Source organism: Papaver somniferum, chromosome 2 (assembly GCF_003573695.1).
Source record: "Papaver somniferum cultivar HN1 chromosome 2, ASM357369v1, whole genome shotgun sequence".
Taxonomy (NCBI): Eukaryota; Viridiplantae; Streptophyta; class Magnoliopsida; order Ranunculales; family Papaveraceae; genus Papaver; species Papaver somniferum.
Window position 1 is genome coordinate 24633758 of NC_039359.1, and position 19944 is coordinate 24653701.

The 19944-nt window shown below is 37.2% G+C and overlaps 2 protein-coding genes across 2 annotated transcripts; both read left to right on the forward strand.

Moving 5' to 3' along the window:
- Window positions 1-9737: 9737 nt before the first annotated feature.
- Window positions 9738-11461, forward strand: LOC113350749 (chlorophyllase-2, chloroplastic-like). The gene is made up of 3 exons (XM_026594872.1): window positions 9738-9919; window positions 10296-10485; window positions 10625-11461. The coding sequence occupies exons 1-3, from the start codon at window positions 9738-9740 to the stop codon at window positions 11330-11332; spliced, it is 1080 nt and encodes a 359-aa protein (XP_026450657.1). The 3' UTR covers window positions 11333-11461.
- A 9-nt stretch (window positions 11462-11470) lies between these two features.
- On the forward strand, window positions 11471-18632 carry LOC113350750. The gene is made up of 3 exons (XM_026594873.1): window positions 11471-11521; window positions 11683-11747; window positions 18169-18632. The coding sequence occupies exons 1-3, from the start codon at window positions 11471-11473 to the stop codon at window positions 18488-18490; spliced, it is 438 nt and encodes a 145-aa protein (XP_026450658.1). The 3' UTR covers window positions 18491-18632.
- Window positions 18633-19944: the final 1312 nt, after the last annotated feature.

A 19944-nucleotide genomic window follows, 5' to 3' on the forward strand; every position in this document is an offset into this window, starting at 1 on the left:
ACAGTTGTAGGTAGTAATCATTGTTTTTTTTTTCCCAATAGATAAAAACGGTTGAGGTTACGATGTAGTCGGACCACATGAAGTATGTGGTCAATTTTTATATAATGACACGACGACATGAAGTATGTGGTCCATTTTTATATACTGACACGTTTTGTGAAGTTAGAAATATAAATAATCCAACGTGTTTTTTTTTCTTTTAGTTGATAATGGCATTAGATATCATTTATAATTTTGTGTTGAATTAGGATTCGTACACAAATCAGGTTGGTAACACAGCAACAAGCTGGGCTAAGTTTTTTTTTTTCTTTTTTTCTCTTGCGTTCTTTCTTTCTGAATCACACGAATTTTATTAATTAAATTAAAGTAATACAACCACCAAAGAAGAGGATAGAAAATAAAAGATTAGAAAACTAAAAGCCTAAAAGGACAAGCCCAATAACAAAGCCTAACTGAGCCCAATAACAAAATCAAACTTTTCCCAAGTAACTCTTTTGTTTTTCAGCTGAATCTATAGTAATCAATGCCTGGCATTTCAATTCTAGCAAGAAGAGGAGGCCTTCCCATAAAAATCTGTTTTTCACCTGCACTGAGTTGAGCTCCTTTCTTCGCAACAACATCAACAAAAAAATTAGTCTCCCTGTAACAGTGACAATACCTAATAGACATCAATTTTCCAGCTACTCTTCTCCATCTCATTTTGATGAACTAAGGAATATTATCAGAAGCAAATTCATCTATGACTGTTTGAGAGTCAGAGTTGATGATTATGTGTTCTAGCTTCCATTCAACATCTAATTCAACAACACAAGTAACAACAAAAACTTCTGCAATGTAGTTTGTGGTGATTCCTAAACCTCCAATGAAAGTGCATATTACCTGACATAAATGGTCTCTGACAACCACTCCAAATCCTTCTAGGCCTGGTTTTCCAAAGGAAGCCCCATCACAACATAATAAGGTTGCACCAATACTGGGAGGTAGCCAATGACATAATTTGATCCCTTGAAATCTAATGCTCCTTGTACCAAGATTATAGAAAGAAATGATGTCTTGATCATAATTCTAGGCCCATTTGTTTTCTTTAATTCTCAACCCTCCTTCATAAACCATCTTCATTATTCTGCTTTTGAAGTCCTGTGTATTTGGAGCTATATCATCAAAGTATTTTCTATTTTTTTAAACCACAATTCTTTCACTATAGAACAATCCATACTTCTTTAATCAAAGGGCTTCTATTCCTTGCACTTTTTTGTATGTCTTCAAAAGATTCTGGACAGTTAAATTAAAAAATGGAACATATCGATTTCAGAACTGAAACTACAGTTCCATAAAAGATGATCCATGCTGTCTTGGTCCTTTCCACAAATACAACACCTAGAAACAATTTCATATCCTTTTTTCACCATCATCAAGTCATCCACATATATTGTTTGTATTATCTTCCACACATTACTGGCAGTTCTTGGATAAAGGAAGGAATGCCAGATTTTCTTAGGCCACTGCAGTTTTGGCTTCTTAATTCTTAGTATTTTTATTGCTGAAAAAGTAGTAAACTTGCCTTTGAGATTACCAATCCAGACCAATTCATCATTACCACCTCCTACATCTGGCAGCCTCAAGGATGATAAAAATTATTTGATTTCATTAGGAATTATTCACTCATTCTCTACCAAAATATCAGAAACATTAAGATGAATGTTATCTTTTACAAAAGCAGTGAAGCCTAAAGTTTCTATAAGAGGAGAGTCTCCAATCCACTGATCAAACCATAGAGAAATTATTTTTCTATCCCCGATACACCACCTGATATTTTCTTTTAAAGACTCCCAAGCCCATTTTAAGCCTGTCCATATGGAAGACATATGCCAATTTGTACTCCATTGATTGTATCTATCTTTGAATTTAGCTTTAATAAAAAGAGCCCATTCATCATTGGAGTTGAGAATCTTCCACAACATTTTCATTAGTAGTGCTTCTAATCTTTGAATGCCCAAACATCCTTCACTGTGTGGAGTACAAACATTTTCCCAAGCTAAAGTAATGTATTTTCTTGTTTCACTATCACCAGCCCAAAGGAAGTTCCTTATTATTCTTTCACAAGTCTTTATAACAGATGATGACCACTTATAGATTGCCATGTTGTAAATGGGAATACTGCATAAAACTGACTTAACAAGCACTAATCTTTCTTGGAACGACAACAGTTTTCCCTTCCATGCTGCAAGCTTCTTTTGCATCATTTCTACCATTGGCCATATAGTAGAAGCTTTGACTCTGCCAGGATGTTAAATAACACCAAGATATTTGTCTGGAAACTTACTTAGCTCCATCTGCATCATTTGTTGAATTTGATTTTTCCTAACAGGTGAAGTACCTTCAATAAAAAGCTTGCTCTTTGCTGTGTTGATAAGTTGACCTTCAATCCAACGTTTCATTACCTAAATGTTTGTCTTTTTTGTTTGTTTGTTAACTTTCTATTTTTTTTCTTAAAAAAGTAAAGCAGTTAATGGGGTTTGGAGGAGGCATATTTTTAAGTTAACCACGTGTCAAAATATAAAGACCACATCTTAGACGGAGGAACAAAAAACTTAAGTTACATTGAAATAACTGAAACTTAAGCGACAAAAACTTTTTAGCATGACAGAGGCTCTGTGATTCCATCTCTAACAACTATTTTCTCCCCTATTCATACATCCCATTATTTTCAATTTACTCACACCACTTTTTACACAAAACTTATTTCTTTCATAAATTCCTCAATTTATTCACATTTTATTTCAAATTCAATGGATTTTTTCTGATGAAATATGCAAGTTCATATGAGTCGGTTTAAATCACAACAAAGAAAGTATGTGCCGTTACGACAACTTGATGATGAGTCAGATGAAGATAGAAAATTAACCAATACAATGATGCTGAAACATTCAGGGCAGATACCTAGAGCTCCATAACCAAAATAAATATTTACAAGAAAGTATATCGAGGGAGGGATGAGTTACAATGGAAGCTGATGCACGATTATTTCGATGCCGATTGTGTGTACCATACTATGATGGAGATTTTTGACGTCGATTCGCCTGCTTAGGTACTTGGTGATAAAGATTATTAATGAGCATTTTCAGGTACAACCTCAATTTAATTATCGTTTGCACTGAATATTAGAGGTCCATAATCCTGAACAAAATATTACTTCAGCTCCAAAGATTCTAAGTTACAGACGTCCAACATTTTCTAACGATGAGTACTTTTTTATGTTCAAAACAACTTTGTACAAGTATCTTTAATTTATTGTTTTGCGAAATAATGATTTTGCGAAAACATCATTTTGGTACAACGCATTTATGAGAACAAACCGAGGCATATGTTAGAGAAATATTAAAGCAAAACCAGGATAAGGGATTTCCCAGGAAAGTTATATATTCTTGACTGTATGCGTTGGTTATGGCTGAGATGCGCTACCTGAAAAGGAGAGGGTGCATTGTAAACCATCAAATTTTTTGTTCGAAAACCTGTATGGAAAAACCTAATACAACTGCAAGTAGATCTAAATTAAAGATCCTTGAATAAATTGTACGCAGAGTTTTTCTCTTATCTCTTCCTAGGGTTACATATGGTAATGGTTATCCGCAAAAACCGGACCAAGACGAACCGATAAGAAGAAAACCGGACCGAGCCATTTATTAATAGGATGGTAATGGTATGGAAGGCTAAAACCCTATAGTAATGGAATGGTAATTGTTTGGCTCAAAAACCGAACCGAACACAACGGAAAACCGATTATCCTTTTGTACTTAATTCCTACCGTCGATTTTAGATATATTAGATCATAAACATTGATTTAAAGTATAAAATCACCCAACCCTAATCCTTCTCCTATTTTCTCTTTCTCCCTCTCTCAATATCATCGCCTCCCCACTCCAACTACTTCACTTTCTTCTTCATGTCTTCTTTCTTTCTTTGTAAATATTGTACGTCTTTTTCAGAGATATACAACAGTTGATTTGTATTTTGATTTTGGATATGATACTTATTGATGTGATGATGTATTAGAACATGATGGAGAAGATGATAAGATCACATCTTGAAATTTCTTCTCTTAGATGAACGAAGACAAGTTATCTCTTTTTCGCCTCAAACAACCAATCTAAGGTTAGGGTTTGCATCCATTTTTACGTTAAAGCTTGGATTCTTCTAATAATAATAATAACACTAATGTTTTCTGATTTATTTCACAGAATTAGATCTAAATATTCAACCGAAAATATGTCTAGATATATGTGTATATTCATTCACTTGTGTTTGATTTTTATTTTCATTGTTGTTATGATGATGATTTCTTTGTTTTTGTAGTATGAATCATGTAAGATTATATCAAGGCTGAGAAGCTTGAGAAAGTGTTGAGATCTTTTGCTTCGATTTGAATCATCTATGCACCTTTTTTTGTATCTAAACCAATCCTTTAGCTGTACATGTATTCCACGATCTGAAGCAGGCTTTTCTATTTCGTCAGTTGATTCGCGTCCTTGTAGTTTTACTTCTAATATCGGGCATTTTTTCTTTTATTTTTGTTTACCACATACTCTGTGACTACAGTGGTATTTCGGTATCAACATGTTCTTTTGAAAACCATCATTGTTTCTGACAAAGATAGTCATGGAATCTATTTTTCTATATAATAATTGTGTGTTTATTACAATGGAGCACTGCTCCTTGATTGAGTTTCTTTTTTCATTTTTGGTCACCATTTCTGTATAGTTATGTTGGATATTCAAGCTTAAGTATATTATCGATGTGATTAAAATTCGGGGAAATAATCGTTTGGTACTTTGGGAAAACGTACTGTTTGGTCCATAATTATTTGAAAATATAAAACGGATAAAAATACCCTTTTGTGTTAATTCCTACTTATTTTCGTACAGGAGTTCATTCTGTTTAATGAACTTCGGAGTTCATTCTTTCAGATGAACACCTAATAAAACCAAACTAAATCACATATGAACACAAAGTTCATTCTGTAAAATGAACACAATGCAAAACTTCATTATTATGACAAAAACACAGAGTGCATTCTTTCTAATGAGCACATAACAAGAACATACGAAATTCAAACTAGAATAGAGTTCATTCTTTAAAATGAATACGTAACAAAAATTTCGTTATTATGAATAAAAAACAGAGTTCATTTTTCAAATGGATACCTAATAAAAACTTATACGAAAACAGAGTTCATTATTTCAAATGAACACCTAATAAAACCTATCTGAAAAACAGAGTTCAGTCTTTCAAATAGTCGGCTGATATCCCGCATCCAAAGCCTGTATACACGGCATGTAGAGAGTCATTTCCTTTCCCGGATCTTGTATATTTGCTTAATATAAAACGAAGCACTTAGGTCATTCTTCTCACACCGATCATCACAAAGTTGTACTTTTCTCCTTTCTTCCATTGGAAGGTAATTACTTCATCTCCTTTTGTATTTTTTTTACATCATCCGCCGCGTTGGTTGTTGACATAACCGTGATCTTATTCTTTCTGTAGTATATAATGGGAACCCCTAATTATTCCTCCAACTCTCCAGAAAAGAATTTTGAAGTCGATGAATCCAGGATGACCGAGGTATTGGCTAAAATAGATCGTCCGTTTCGTGAAGATGGACAAGCTGTACAGGGTATGTCCCTCACACATCTGATCATCGTTCGAGAACGTGTCAAAGCTTTCTTGACTTCGGTTAGCATGGAGGAAAGTGGATACGCGATGAGGCATATCAGCCAAAGAGCGCCAGGGCTGAGAGATTTACTGCTCGGCTAAAGCGACAAAGGGTTGAGCATAAGCAACTTCCAAGTGAACATGAACATGATGAACCTATTCATAACATCATCATAATTATCGACTCTGATGTGGACGAAACATATCATGGTAAATACCCTCAAAAGGCTGTTGAAGCAGTTTCCGAAGAGGATGTAGGAGCGGCTTCTGAAGAAGATGTTGAAGCGACTTCCAAAGAGGATGGAGGAGTGGCTTCTGAAGAAGATGTTGAAGCGGCTTCCAAAGAGGTTGGAGGAGCGGCTTCTGAAGAAGATGTTGAAGCGGCTTCCAAAGAGGGCTCCGGTGAAGGAGACATTAGTTCTGGTGTTAATGCCGATAACTAGATTTCCCACTCAGTGATTTCTTTTATAGATAAGCATCTTTTTCATAGTTTGCAGATGCTCATTTGATATTTAGTAGTTTTGCTTCATATTGCCGAAACCAGGACTTCTTTGAATAATAATTCTTCATTCAGGTTTCTTTCATGAGTTTATATTTCCAGTTGGATGAATGAAACCTTCACAACTAAGAAATCTGAATTTCCCGAAAAATTTAGATGTAACACTTTTCGGTAGGGTTACAGTATAATCTCCACACGTAATATTCATTATTCGAATGTCACGATCAATATCTTTATTTTGCAATTCAATCCCTTCCCAATTTATTGAGCGATGTGACATACAGAAGATGACACATAAATGACGATGGTCGAATAAGACTGGGATCACCATGCTTTCTTTCCATGAGAAGGGATATCACTTCCACGATGGTATTTAACCCATATGACCTTAGTGACCGAAACTCTAAAGTAGGGAAAATAATAACGGTTAAGGATTCAACCGTGAACCTATAATTTTCCATCGACATTCTCATGCGTCGCTTGGAAATTTTAGCGTGCCAGCGTTTCTAAAAAGTAGTTGCACACGTATTATTGAGACATGTGTGTTAATTTCAGATTCAACGCTCCTTGGATCTGTGAGGGGATCTCCACAATCCAAAAATTGCAGACTAAAATGGATGAAACTCCTTCCACGGATCCTATCAGTAAGAGAGAGGCGGGAGTTGAGAGGTTGTCTCAGGATTTGAAGTTGAAGCAGGCTGCTCTTCAGGGAATGAAGGATGCTTTCTCCAAGCAGAATGCGCTGCTGCTGGATGATTTCCCTTGAATATTTTGTTCTTTCCTTTTCCTTTACATATTCCCTTCTTAGGTATTTTTTGAAAGATATAAGATGTTTCTTTCATGTTTTGATTTTTTTTTTTGGTTTTGAACTAGTGGGTTATGGTTCCGTAAGGATTTTGAGATTTTGTCTTGAAATGATTCAGGAGTAATTTTTCTGAAAGGAAATGATGCTTTGATTAACTGATAAATGAAATCCTAATTATGAATGCAAGCAGTGCAATCATTTTGGAGGACATTACAAATATTGCATGAAAAGGGAAAATGCTAGAGGAAATATTAAAAGAAATTTTGGAGGAAAAGGCAGAATGATATCTTAGGTATTGAAAGGTTTGAGCAACCGGGCGTGTATTACTACGCCTTATAGCCTGTCAGCATTGATGAGCTTGCAGTAGCCTCCCAAGATAGCTTCTGCTACTAGGTACGGCTCATCTTTTCCTTCTGGGGTATTGGGTGGAGTAGGATGAGCAGCAATCCTTACTACCATATCTCCAACTTGAAAGGGATTCGGGTGTTGTGTAGATATTTGACTCTTAGACTCATTATCCTTGACTAAGACATCTTCTAAACACTTGATAAAATATTTGAAACAACCGGCATCCCACTCACATCGCCTAGTGGCATTTGGGTTGATCGCTGGATCAAGTCCCCAGATCTTGACGGAATGAGAAGTGACTGGTTGCAGAAAAGGTTATTCAATAAGACTTACTTGTGTTCGGAATTTGCGAACAAATATTTCTACACTGTCTCTCCAAGTAATTGTGTCACGTTTGCGAGTTGTCCATACGGTAGCAAATAATCTTCAGGATTGGACGGCTTGTTGGAGACCCTCTCAGGTATAAACACTAGCAAGGGGCATACTCATAGCTTCGCTTTATTGTTATGTATCCATGAGTGCTCCGGAACCATATCATAATTTGGGCATTCCTTAACAATATGAAAGTTGGCGTGTGTTAGGGCATCTCCTACCTTTATTTCGAGATTGATATACCCATAAGCATTCTTGGGATCTCCTTATATGAGTTTTTGATCATAGTTGGGCAGTGAACAGCTTCTTGTTTTGAGATCCCTGCAGCTCTCAGAGTCTTAATGGTGACAACGTTGAAGTCAGAGGCCGCATCGATCAATGTGCTATCGAACTCCACACAATTTAGATAAGCAATGGATAGGAATCCCCAGTTACATTTACCAGTCGTACCTTCCAGGAGAGGTTGGTATTTAGGGGAAGCTTCTCCGACTGAAAACAACCGCTTGTCTGATACAACATGGTTGAGGGCTGTGAATATGTCTTGACGCTGCGCCTTGGAGAAATAAAGAATCTCACATAAATGCTCCATCATAGATTGCCCGGTTTTGTGGATGGAGTCCCCAGAGAGCATGGAGCTCCCAATAGGAAGAGGATCTCTGTGAACTCCCTCAGTGCCCAGTTGAAGCTCCCCTGCATCCTCCTTCTCCTTGAAAATTCATTTCAATTTTTTGTAGTCACTGGTGGGGTGATTGACGAATCTATGGTAACGACAATATTTGGGATCTTCCATTTCTTTCTCGGTTGGTGGTCGTCTGATAGGAGGTAGCTTGATAGCATCATCTTGAATCCATGCCTCTGGGAGCTCAATTACCTCCTCAATTGGAAATGGGAAGTTTGGAGTAGCCTCTCAGTTTCTTGTTGTTGTGAAGGAGTCTTAGTCGCAGCCTTCCGGGGTTGAGTTGTCTGTTGCGCTAGTGCTACACGTTTGGTTTGTTGTTCCGCAGCTGAAGCCTTTATCTTTCCTCCTTCACCCACCACACTTACATAAGATTGAGTATTGTATTGTTTGTTTACGAGACGTCTGCTTCCTCGAGTCTCACGCGCATATTCATTCTTGGCGTGTCTGGTTCTTTCCATCAAGGCTGGTGTTGTTGTAGCCTATCGCTTAGCAGCTTCAAGGAGTTTAGAGAATGTTTGACAGCACAAGTTCTCCAGCAAAGCGCGATAGACAGGTACCATACCGTTAATGCACAACTCCACCAATTGTTGTTCAGTTACATTTGGATCGTGAAAGTCCAGTGCCTGAATTCTGAACCTCTTGACATAATCATTTGGATGTTCATTATTTCGCTGAAACATTCTTCCTAAGTCTGAAAGAATGATTTTCTCAGACACAAAGAAATATTTCTTTATAAAGCGGTAACCATCTCACACCAATTGGTTATATTTTTTGGTTCAATGTTGTTGTACCAATTGTACGCTCTTCCAGTGAGTGATTTTGAGAATTTTTTCAGGCAAAAGACATGGTTGTATTCATGCTCTCCTAATGATTCCAAAAAATGAGAGATGTGTTCACGAGCGTTACCAGTACCGTCATAAAGGGAAAACTAAGGAGAGGAATATCCTCTTGTAAGAGAAACTCTTTGCACATCATGAGGGTAAGGAGGTTAGTGCTGATGAATGGTTGCCGGGTTTTCTTTGCCTCGATTCTGGAGAAGTCGTTCCATGTCTTCACGTATGATAAAATTGGATTGTTGATTCCTTTCTGACGGACGTTCAGGAGCAACGCGAGCCTCTTCATCTATAAAGGCACGTCCGGTCGAAGTGCTTGCGCCAGGAGTCATGAAAGCATTCGTTGTCTGCTCCACTTGAGGTTTACGCGGCTTTGGTGGTAGCCGCTCTGTTAGCGTCTTGAGGAAAGTGAATACTTTTCTCTGAGTTGTAACCATGTCTGTCTGAGCCTTAGTAAGAACTTTCTATCTCTCAATTAAATCGATAACGATAATGGGAGGTGTCACGCTCGAAGTAGTAGCTGCTCCATCCTCTCGTCCTGATGAAGAAGTAGTAGCAGCTCTGGTGGTGATTGGAGGTGTCACGCTCAAAGGAATATTAGGAAGAGTAGCAGCTGCTCCGGCTCTGGTGATAGGAGGTGTCACGTCAAAGGGAATGTTTCTGGCACCGCTGGTGTTGGTGGTAGATGATGTAACGCCATGAGATGTATTGACAGTGCTGACAGGCGGAACTGATGTACTCCCATTATCATGTGCTTATTTTTTTTTTTTTTATCATGTATATTCATGATCCAGTTGATATAGAGTAAAATGTGTACTTCCTCTTTCTTAAAATATGAAAAAGCTAATTTAGAATCACGCACATGCGCCAAAAATTCACGAAAATACTTACGGTTTCAAAAGGCCGACAGGTAATTTATTAGTTCCCGTGTAAAGAATTTTAACACACTCTTAAGGCTGAGGTTCTTATGGAGACAAGTAACAAAACCTTATCCTAGATCAGTAAAGAGTTACATGAAATATAAATTGCAGGAGTACACTGTTACTAAAGCATAGAACTAGGTATTAATCATGTCCTCTCCCTCTTCTTCCACCAGAAATATTTTCAAATCGGGAAGGTACACAGTGTGTGTTCTTCAAGTCGATCCCAAAAGTTGTACAAGAACGACATCTACAACTCTTTCTATTCACAGCTTATCCAACACATTGCTTCACATGGTTTCATCGTTGTTGCCCCTCAGGTAAGTTTAAGTAATCATCACTTGATTTGTATAGGTATTCTTATTAAGGGAATTGCAAATACATGTTCATATGAATGAATTACATCTGCAAACTCTGATGCAACTCCTTTTTGCTAATTTGCTTGTTTGGTATATGCAGTTATACAATTGTGGAGGGCCAGATTCTAGTGATGAAATTAAGTCAGCTGCAGCAATAACGGAATGGTTATCAGATGGACTCACTAGCGTACTTCCACCGACAGTTCTACCAAATCTAACAAAAGCAGCACTTGCTGGTCATAGCAGGGGTGGTAAAGTTGCATTTGCGCTGGCCTTATCGTACAGTTCAACTAATAAATCAGCTAGTAATGGTACTAATTCAACAATCAAGTATTCAGCTCTAATGGGTATAGATCCAGTAGATGGAATGGACAAAGGAAAACAAACTCCTCCGCCAGTTCTTACCTATGTTCCTCAGTCTTTTGATCTAGACATGGCAGTTTTAGTTGTTGGTTCTGGACTTGGAGAAATCAAGAGAAACCGATTTTTCCCTCCTTGTGCTCCCAAAGGTGTAAACCATGAAGATTTTTATAATGAATGTCAAGCACCGGCTTGTTATCTTGTTGTGAAAGATTATGGACATACCGACATGCTTGATGATGAAACTAAAGGCATAAGAGGGAAACTCAGTTATTGTACTTGTAAAAATGGGAAAACTAGAGAACCTATGAGGCAACTTGTAGGGGGAATTATGGTTGCTTTTATGAAAGCTTATCTTGAAGATGATCCTAGTTACTTGAATGCTATCAAGGGTGGCAAGGAAACTAGGATTCCTGTCGATCTTCAAACTGTTGAGTTTTTCATGTGAAATTGTAAATAACATAACCAAGTAGTGGGCATTTTGAATGTGTGTCCCTCATCGTATTTTAGAAAATGTATGTGTATTAAAACCTAAGACTAATTTGTTTTGTTATGCATAATACCATCTTACAAGCCACTATGTAATATGGATGAGCTTCAAAGAAACAACAATTTGCAAATGAAACATCTCAAGTTGGTAAAGATGATCCAGCAGCTCCTGCAATAAGCAAAATCGTAAAAAAAAAATGAACTTATGGAAAAACAAATAAAATTATAATCGCACTACATAAGTTCTCTACTGTTTTTTTTTTTTTCTCATTCTTTCAGTAAACAATGAATCCCACCTCCAAAGAGTAGCTAGCTGCAGGACAGCAGGAAGAAGTGAAGTGTTTCTTTCTCTCGGCAACAATCTGTTCACCAAGGTATGTTCTCTCCCAACCCTCGTCTCTATCAATTTCTCGTTCATCTTGGCAATTTGATTTCCCTGGATTTTGGTTTTACTTAATCTGAAAAAAAGTTGCACTAGTTACTCCAGGGTTTGCTGATTTCTGATTGCTAAGAGCCCCGATTAAGTACCGATCAAAAAAAAGAGCCCCGATTAAGATATGATCCACTATGGTATAAAATTAATTCGCATTTAGGTTTGTATAATAGTGTTATGGTATTGTTAGGGTTTTCAAGTTAGTATTTGAGCAAAAATTTAAAACAAATATAGGTGATTTTGAATAATGTTTTGTTATATGCGTATAGATTATCTAGATGGAGACTTGTTTTGTGTACTCCTTTTACTCAAGTTTTGGATACTTTGGCCTCTACATCAAGTGCTAATAAGCTGGATTGGTTCATGAAGGCAGTATTTCTGTTGGGGAATGTCTCTTTTCCTCGACAAATGGATCCCAAGACATATTGAGTAACTTAAATTCAAGTCCAATAAATGTTCAAGAAGTTACAGAACCATTTTCATTATTAATGCATAACTGGCTATAGTAGTTCATTACATATTCTCTGTTGGATAAAATTTCTCGTAGGTTTTTACTTTTTATTGCAAAACCTCTTCTACATTTGCCGTGCTTGTATCAGTCTATTGTATTTATCATTATTGTACACACATTTTGTGGGCGATATGAGCATCAGACTGGAGATCCTAGATTACAGTTTAAAGTTTAAGGTTGCTTTAGAAGGATTATTAAGAGGTGCAGTACTAGAAATCATACGTAACTGTGATGAGGAAAAGGGATTAGGAAGCACCCTGCATGTTGGGATGTCAATGCTAGGCCCTGGTGTTGCCAGGAAGAAAGTACCCAGGAATCATGTGGATGGTTGGGACCATGATTGTGGGCTTAGGGTGGTGTGAGTCTGACGATGCAAATGAATTTCTGGTATGCATTTTATATTGTAGGGTTTATCCAAACCAGAATCAAAAAGTACTACTATTTTTCAGCCTAACTTGATATCAGTTTAATTAGGGTTCTGGTTTCAAATCTTTTGCTTCCCTGCTATACAATAGTAGCTCTTGAAAGTTCCTCGTTAGCTTGTCTTGTGGGTATGCTGTCTCATTGACCATCTCTGGATTTGCCACATGGCACATTGTAAGTGTCAAATTTTCGACCCTTATTCTATTTTTTGTTCTTTTAAATTGATTGCCAGTCTGATTGTCCCTTTTAGGCGGGGTGATACCATTACATATCCTGACCGTCGGATCGTTCAAATGGTATTACCCTCGCTAATGTTGGTGTCCCCTTTTATAAAGCATGCCCATTTTTTCCATATTATCACCTGTCATTACAATGTCATCCACATAGACGATAAGCAAGATGATTTTTCCATTCCGTGAATGTTTGAGGAACAAGGTATGATCTGCCTGACTTTGACGATATCCATATCTTAACATACTTTGGGTAGACCTATCAAAGCATGCTCTTGGAGACTGCTTTAAACCATAAACTGATTTCTTCAACTTGCATAATTTTCCTTCACTAGAATCTGTTTGAAATCCTGGAGGAATGTTCATGTATACTTCCTCTTCCAAATACCATTAAGAAAAGTATCTATTACATTGAACTGTTGAAGTGACCAATCCTTGTTTGCTGCCAAAGATAACAAGACATGATGTTCATCTTAGCAACAGGTACAAAGGTTTCTTGATAGTCAATTCTATAAGTCCGAGTATAGCCCTTGGCTACTAATCTTGCTTTGTATCTTTGAATAGTTCCATCGGACTTGTACTTTATAGTGAATACCCACTTGCAACCAACAGTCTTCTTTCTTTCTGGTAGCTCAACCTTATCCCCATGTAAAACTCCCTTTTAGAGCTTTATTTTCTTCCAACATAGCTTGCTTCCATTTTGGATCAGCAAGAGCGTCTTCAATCCTTGTGGGAATTGTCACAAATGATAATTGATTTGCAAGCAGCATAAGAGGGTGACAGACGATGAGAAGATACAAAGTTCGAAATTGAACCATATCGAGTAAGATATCTATCTTCCACAACTTTTGTGGACTCACCAGCAGAAACATCATCTTCACTAGCTCTTAAAGTTGTTTCAGCAGGAATTGTAGAAGGTTCTTGTTCAGAGTTACTTGCTACCTAGGGGGTCTTGTCTCTTCGTTTGTAAACCTGAAGCTGCGGAATAACTTGAGATTGAGGAGTAGCCTGAAGCTAAGGAGCCATAACTACTGAAGTACCCCTCTCTTTAGGTACTGAACGAGGAATATCAAACCAAGGCTAATCTTCACGATATATTCTATTCTCTCCTTGAAGAGAAGCCTCTGAATACCCTGAGAAGTAGGCTTGGTTTTCACAAAAGTTACATCCATAAATACATAGATCTTTCCCGTAGGAGAGTGACAACACCTGTAGTCTTTTTGAGTAGCTGGATATCCTAAGAAAACACACTTGAGAGCTCTTGGATCCAATTTACTCAAATCTTGTTTATGGACATGAACATAACAAACACACCCAAAATATTTTACCGGAGCAAGTGCATGAGGTTGATATGAGAGACCAAGAGAAAGGACAACACTAGGTGTTTGAAAACTCAAAACTCGACTGTGCTGCAGTAAGGACAGCATCACCCCAATACTTTTTTTGGCTCATTCATTTGGAACAACAAGCACCTAGTGATTTCTAATAGGTCGCAACGATTTTTTCACTCAGCAACTCCATTTTGATGAGGGGTATCAGGGCAGGAAGTTTGGTGGATAATCCCATGATCCAAGAAGTAAGAGGAAAGACCTTGCTTTAGATACTCACTACCCCTATCAGATCTTAACACTTGAATTTTTCTGTTAAACTGGTAAGAACAAACTTATGAAAGTTCTTAAAGACAACGTGGCATCGCTTTTATCTTTCAATTAGTAACCCAGGAAACTTGAGTGTAACCACCAATACAAGTAGCAAACCAACTAAAACCACAAGCAATAATGACACGTGAAGGACCCCAGACATCACTATGTACAACAGCAAGTACACTTCTATTCATGCTTAACAAATATGGGACTCGGTGATGTTTAGCTAACTCACATGCTTCACAATGAAATTTAGATATATCAAGTTCTGAAAACAACTTAGGAATATTCTTTGCAAATACCCAAAAATGAATGTCCTAATCGTTTATGTCACAGCGAGACTTAAACTTCACAACTAGAACCACTTGTTGATCTATAAGCTGTTGTGCTGCTCTCTTGTTCCGTCTCTTGCAATTCCAGGTAGTATAGGCCTCCTGTCTTGTTACCTAAACTAATGGTCTTCCCTGTACGAAGATCCTAAAAAATACAATGTCTGTCAAAGAAGGTAACACTAACTTTAATGCTTTAGTTATCTGATTGATGGAGAGGATATTTAAAAGAGATCTGGGACATGTAACACCTTATACAGCTAGTTATTGTGATATTTTCTTCACAAGAAACAATAGTTGGAGACCCATCAGTTATTAAGACACATGATTTCCTGGGTTTGGGATTATAGGTGCGAAACATGTTAAACTTGGTAGACATGTGGTCAATTGCTCCACTATCGACAATCCAAGGATCCTTAGGTTTATCACACGTAAATCTAGCTACATTACCGAAAGTTCCTTTGTTACCTGATTGAGCCATAGAAGTAGACCGGACAAAATTCTCCTTCGTTGACAACATTCGAGCATACTCTTTTATCATTTGTTCTATTTGGGCTTGAGATGGTTGAGGAAATGGTTGCGGAGAAGCGCTGGTTGAGGTAGGTTGAAACTCCTCATCAGTTGTGTAGTACGTTCTTGGGCCACCATTGCGACCTCCTCTTCTTCCTCCAACACTGCCACTTGATTAACCCCCTCTCCTATTACCATTACCGTTCTCCCATTCTGGACGACCATTGAGTTTGAAGCATGTCTCCCTGGTATGTCTTCTCTAGTTACAATAGTCACAATATAGATAGTCTTTCTCGTCAGGCTTTCAGTTGTTTTCTGGTGTGACTGTTGAAGCATGAATAGAGGTGGTTACAGCCTCCAGCGCTGAACTTTCTTGAGAATTGGAGATGTCATAGCAGTTCTGCGAAGTTCTTCGGACCTCATAATTCCATAAACTCCCAGAAGTGTCGGCAATGGATCCTTTCCCAACATTTGAATCCTAATGGGTCAAAATCAGTGTCTAGACCAGCAAGGAACTTAATGATTCAACCCTTTTCAATTCTCTTCTGTAATTTGATGGTGTCAGCTAGCTAGAGGAAATCAAGTTCTTGCCACAGAGTTTGAGGAGCATTATAGTAGACCAATTAGGGTCTATTATTCTGTCGTGTCTATTCAGATCATAGATCTGTGTAGCATCACCACTCACCATATCCCGGACTTCTTATGCAGTGGCAAGGCGCATAAAATTACACCTTCGATCAGGAGCCATTTAATCTAATAACCAACTCATTATTACAGCATTTTCTTCCACCCAAATCTCGTATGTAGGGTCCGTGGTTGCTGGACATACTTTGCTTCCAGTTAAATACCTAATCTTTTCTTTACCAAAGATGTAAAGTTTCACCTAGAAGAACCAAACGAGGTAGTTGGTGTCATCCAACTTACACGATGTCATCTTGACATTCATACTATCATTATGAGAAAAGTCTAGAGATACTAAACTCCTAGAACGAGATAAGCTATTTCTTAGAAGTACTAGCCATAGATCTACTTTCAACTCAACAACAAAGACAAACTTCAAAAGAAAAACCAACTTACAAACAGCCGCAGGTTCTTCAAGAACAACTTAAGGATCTAACTCACAAATTTGAATTTCAGATGAAGCTACTTAAGGATCTGACTCACAAATTTGAATTTCAGATGAAGCTACAATAGATCTAGGTTGGGTTTTCTCTTCTCTCTCTTGAGCTCTGGTACCATGTAAAAATCAAGACAGGGTGAATAGAAAAGTGTGTTCCACTCAGAGTAGAAAGTCCTCCCTTTTATAAATTGATGATACACAGTTACAAGTATATCCTTAATGGGCAAAAAATTTAGGCTACACTGTTCACGAAACATTGTACACTATTCCTACATTACACAAACATATATACAAAGATTAGACTTGCCACAACCTTGTGCACACACACTATATTGCACCATCTCATGTAACCTGACCTTGAGGCTTATATTTCAGCAAACAGATCCCACAAGGGTAATTGCTCTTGTTTCTCCTCCAGAGAACAAGGTAAGACCTGCTTTGATGTGGGATTAAATATTAACATACAGAGCAAGTAGGAGACCTCATATTCATTCAATGTTTTTAGGTTCATGATTATTTGCTGAAAACTGACACTTATAATCAAACACTAGAGAGTGTTGATCAGTTCTTGAAGAGCTGTGAGAAATATGAACTTGCGAAAGCGGAGAAGCTAAATATCATTAATATTAGGCCGTCAACTCAAGTGGAAACTGACCCAGTAATGCTTACTTGTAGAATCCTTTTTCAGTTCCAGTTGAATCCTTTTTCAGTTCCAATTGTATGTTTATACATCATTATAATGTTCTATTGCACACTCATCTTTGTATGTTTATACATCATTATAATGTTCTATTGCACACTCATCTTTACGTATTAGCACGCCATAAATGTTATCATACTTGTTTTCATTTTCCTTGCATTTTAAAAATATTTCTTATGCATTTCGTAATTGCCAGATCAAAATAAATGAGTGAAAATTCTTAGGATTGTTTTCAATTTTAATTATTTCAAGATTTACCATAGCTATCTCCGAATTGCTGTATAGACACTTCTAATGCCTCTCATATGTGTCTGAAAGACCTTGTTCCTTAATTAGGCTATAGTTTAAATGTGAGTATCATCTGAATCTTAGTTAACCATATTAGATTTGTTAACTATTCTTGACGTCTTCACCAGTCCTTGGGGTCTTTATATATATTACTTGAATTTGACTTAGTGCAAGATAGTCTGAACCCTTGCATTGTAAAAAAATGGCAAAAATTGGGAGATACATAAGACTCATCTGTTTCGTAGAGTGAAAATATTGGTGATGGCCTCTTAATTGCGGAATCACAATTCCTCATCATGTGTAGGTTAAACATTTGTTACACCTGATTTCTAAATACCTCAGAGCTTCCCATATTCCTCTGTTTCAGTTTCATTTTTATTTAGCTTCTTTAAGTACCTTAAAGCTTCCCATGTTCCTCTGCTTCATTTTTATTTAGCTTCTTAAGTACCTTAAAGCTTCCCATATTCATCAGTTTCATTTTTATTTAGCTTCTTCAACTGTTATGGACTAGCAAAATGTTTTCTATAAAAAATCATGGACTTATTATCTTTTTCTGTTACTGTGCCCATGTGGGCAGATCATTGAAAAGTGTCAGAAACTTTTAGCAGGAAGCTTTTGGTGGAGCTGATAGCAAACTTATTTCCTCCAACACCAAAGCCTGAAGGTGCAGATGAGGATGAGGAAGGGATTTCTGATGGTTCGCCAATGGAAGGTACAGATGATGTGAAAGAAGGAACTGATGGGTTAACGCTGGACGATACAGATGAGGATAAAGAAGGAACAGATGGATTTACAAGGGATGATGCAGGTGAGGATAAAGAAGGGTTTGCTGACGGTTTACTGCCAGAAGATACAGATGAGGTTATTGAAGGAACCACATATGGTTTAACACTGGCCAATGAGTCAATAACATGTTCGTTACCTATATAACTGCACGTAAAAATGTAACTCTTAACCATTTGTTATCTGTATATTATTGGTGCTTCATTTTTGCTAAACAACATTGAAGTACTTCGCACTAACAAGCAACAAACTCAAAAAAAAAAAAGCCTGCTTATTACCTACTGAGTCATCTACGTTTAGCACTTTCAGTATCAGAAAATTCAGCGGGATAATTTTTATAGCAAGTTCAGATCAAGTCTATTTTGGAATAAACTAGTTGCTTGTTTTCATTTCACCTGCGATGGTGGCTTTCATTTTCATTTATTTTTCCTAACTTCGTCTCTTTTAGGGTGCGATTTGCGAAGAATATGATTTCAAGACAGTTTCTTCAAGCAGTAGCATTTTATAGAAGTGGAGTTTATGAGCAGCCTCTCAATTGTTTGTAACTTTGAAGGATAATAGATAGATCTTCCTTACCAACAAGGCCAACACCCTAAATCATGGTTGAGGTTGTATGTTTTTCTTTGACTAGAATGTTAGTTTTTTACCAGTGTAATCGAAATCACCTTTGTGACATTGTTTAATCTCTCCCTGGATGTTGATGTAAATGTCCTAGAAGTATCTGACGTTAGGTGTAAATGTTTGCCGGTTTTGCACAGTAAAAAGTCAACTGCCAGTTTGATTTCGAGCGAGCTTATACAGCACAACTGCACAAGTCATGGAAGAACTTGCTGAAAGAGCTTCCCTTTCGGAGTATGAAAATAACGGAGTTGACCATTGGCTTAATCATGCTGATTAGTTTACCCTACCTAATTCTAGTTTAAGTTGTAGGGTTAGTATTGATTAGGTGCGGTGAGGATTAATGAGTGTGGTTTTAAAGCGAGTATTTTTGAGAGTTTTGTGATTTTCAGTGTTTGATTTTACGGAGAATAAGAGGATGGGTTTTGTGAATTTCAGTGTATTCTTCCAGCAAAAATGAAAATGTGTGGAGTATTTAATTGTTTAATGTTTGTTTTCTTATCATTAGTTCATGGTCTCTTCACCTTTTCCTGTCTCTTGTTTTGTGGACCTTTTGACTAGAGACGCATGGGTTCTTCACAGGTTCGAAGCTACTGCAAATTTACATGACATTAACTTCAAACCTTTTGACTATGTCATCCATCTAGAATTTTAAATGTAGGAATGTTAAATCTTTGGATTTCTCATAAACAATCATGAACCATTAACTAAACAACACGTAGCGGGTAATTAAAACTTTGAGGAAAAGGATGGCGATATGAAAAGTGTTAACATTTATAATAAGCTAGTGTTGTACCGGTATCTACTACTAGTGGTGCGGGGTATTCTAGGTGAATTCTTGTTGTATTATCTTTCCTAGTTGAATTCTTGTTGCACCTCAACTGCAGTTTGCACAATTTTTATCACATGTTGTGGTTTTTGATAATTGATAAACTCGTTTATGACGATCCATCATGACATGAAGAAAAATAGATCAAAGTGGT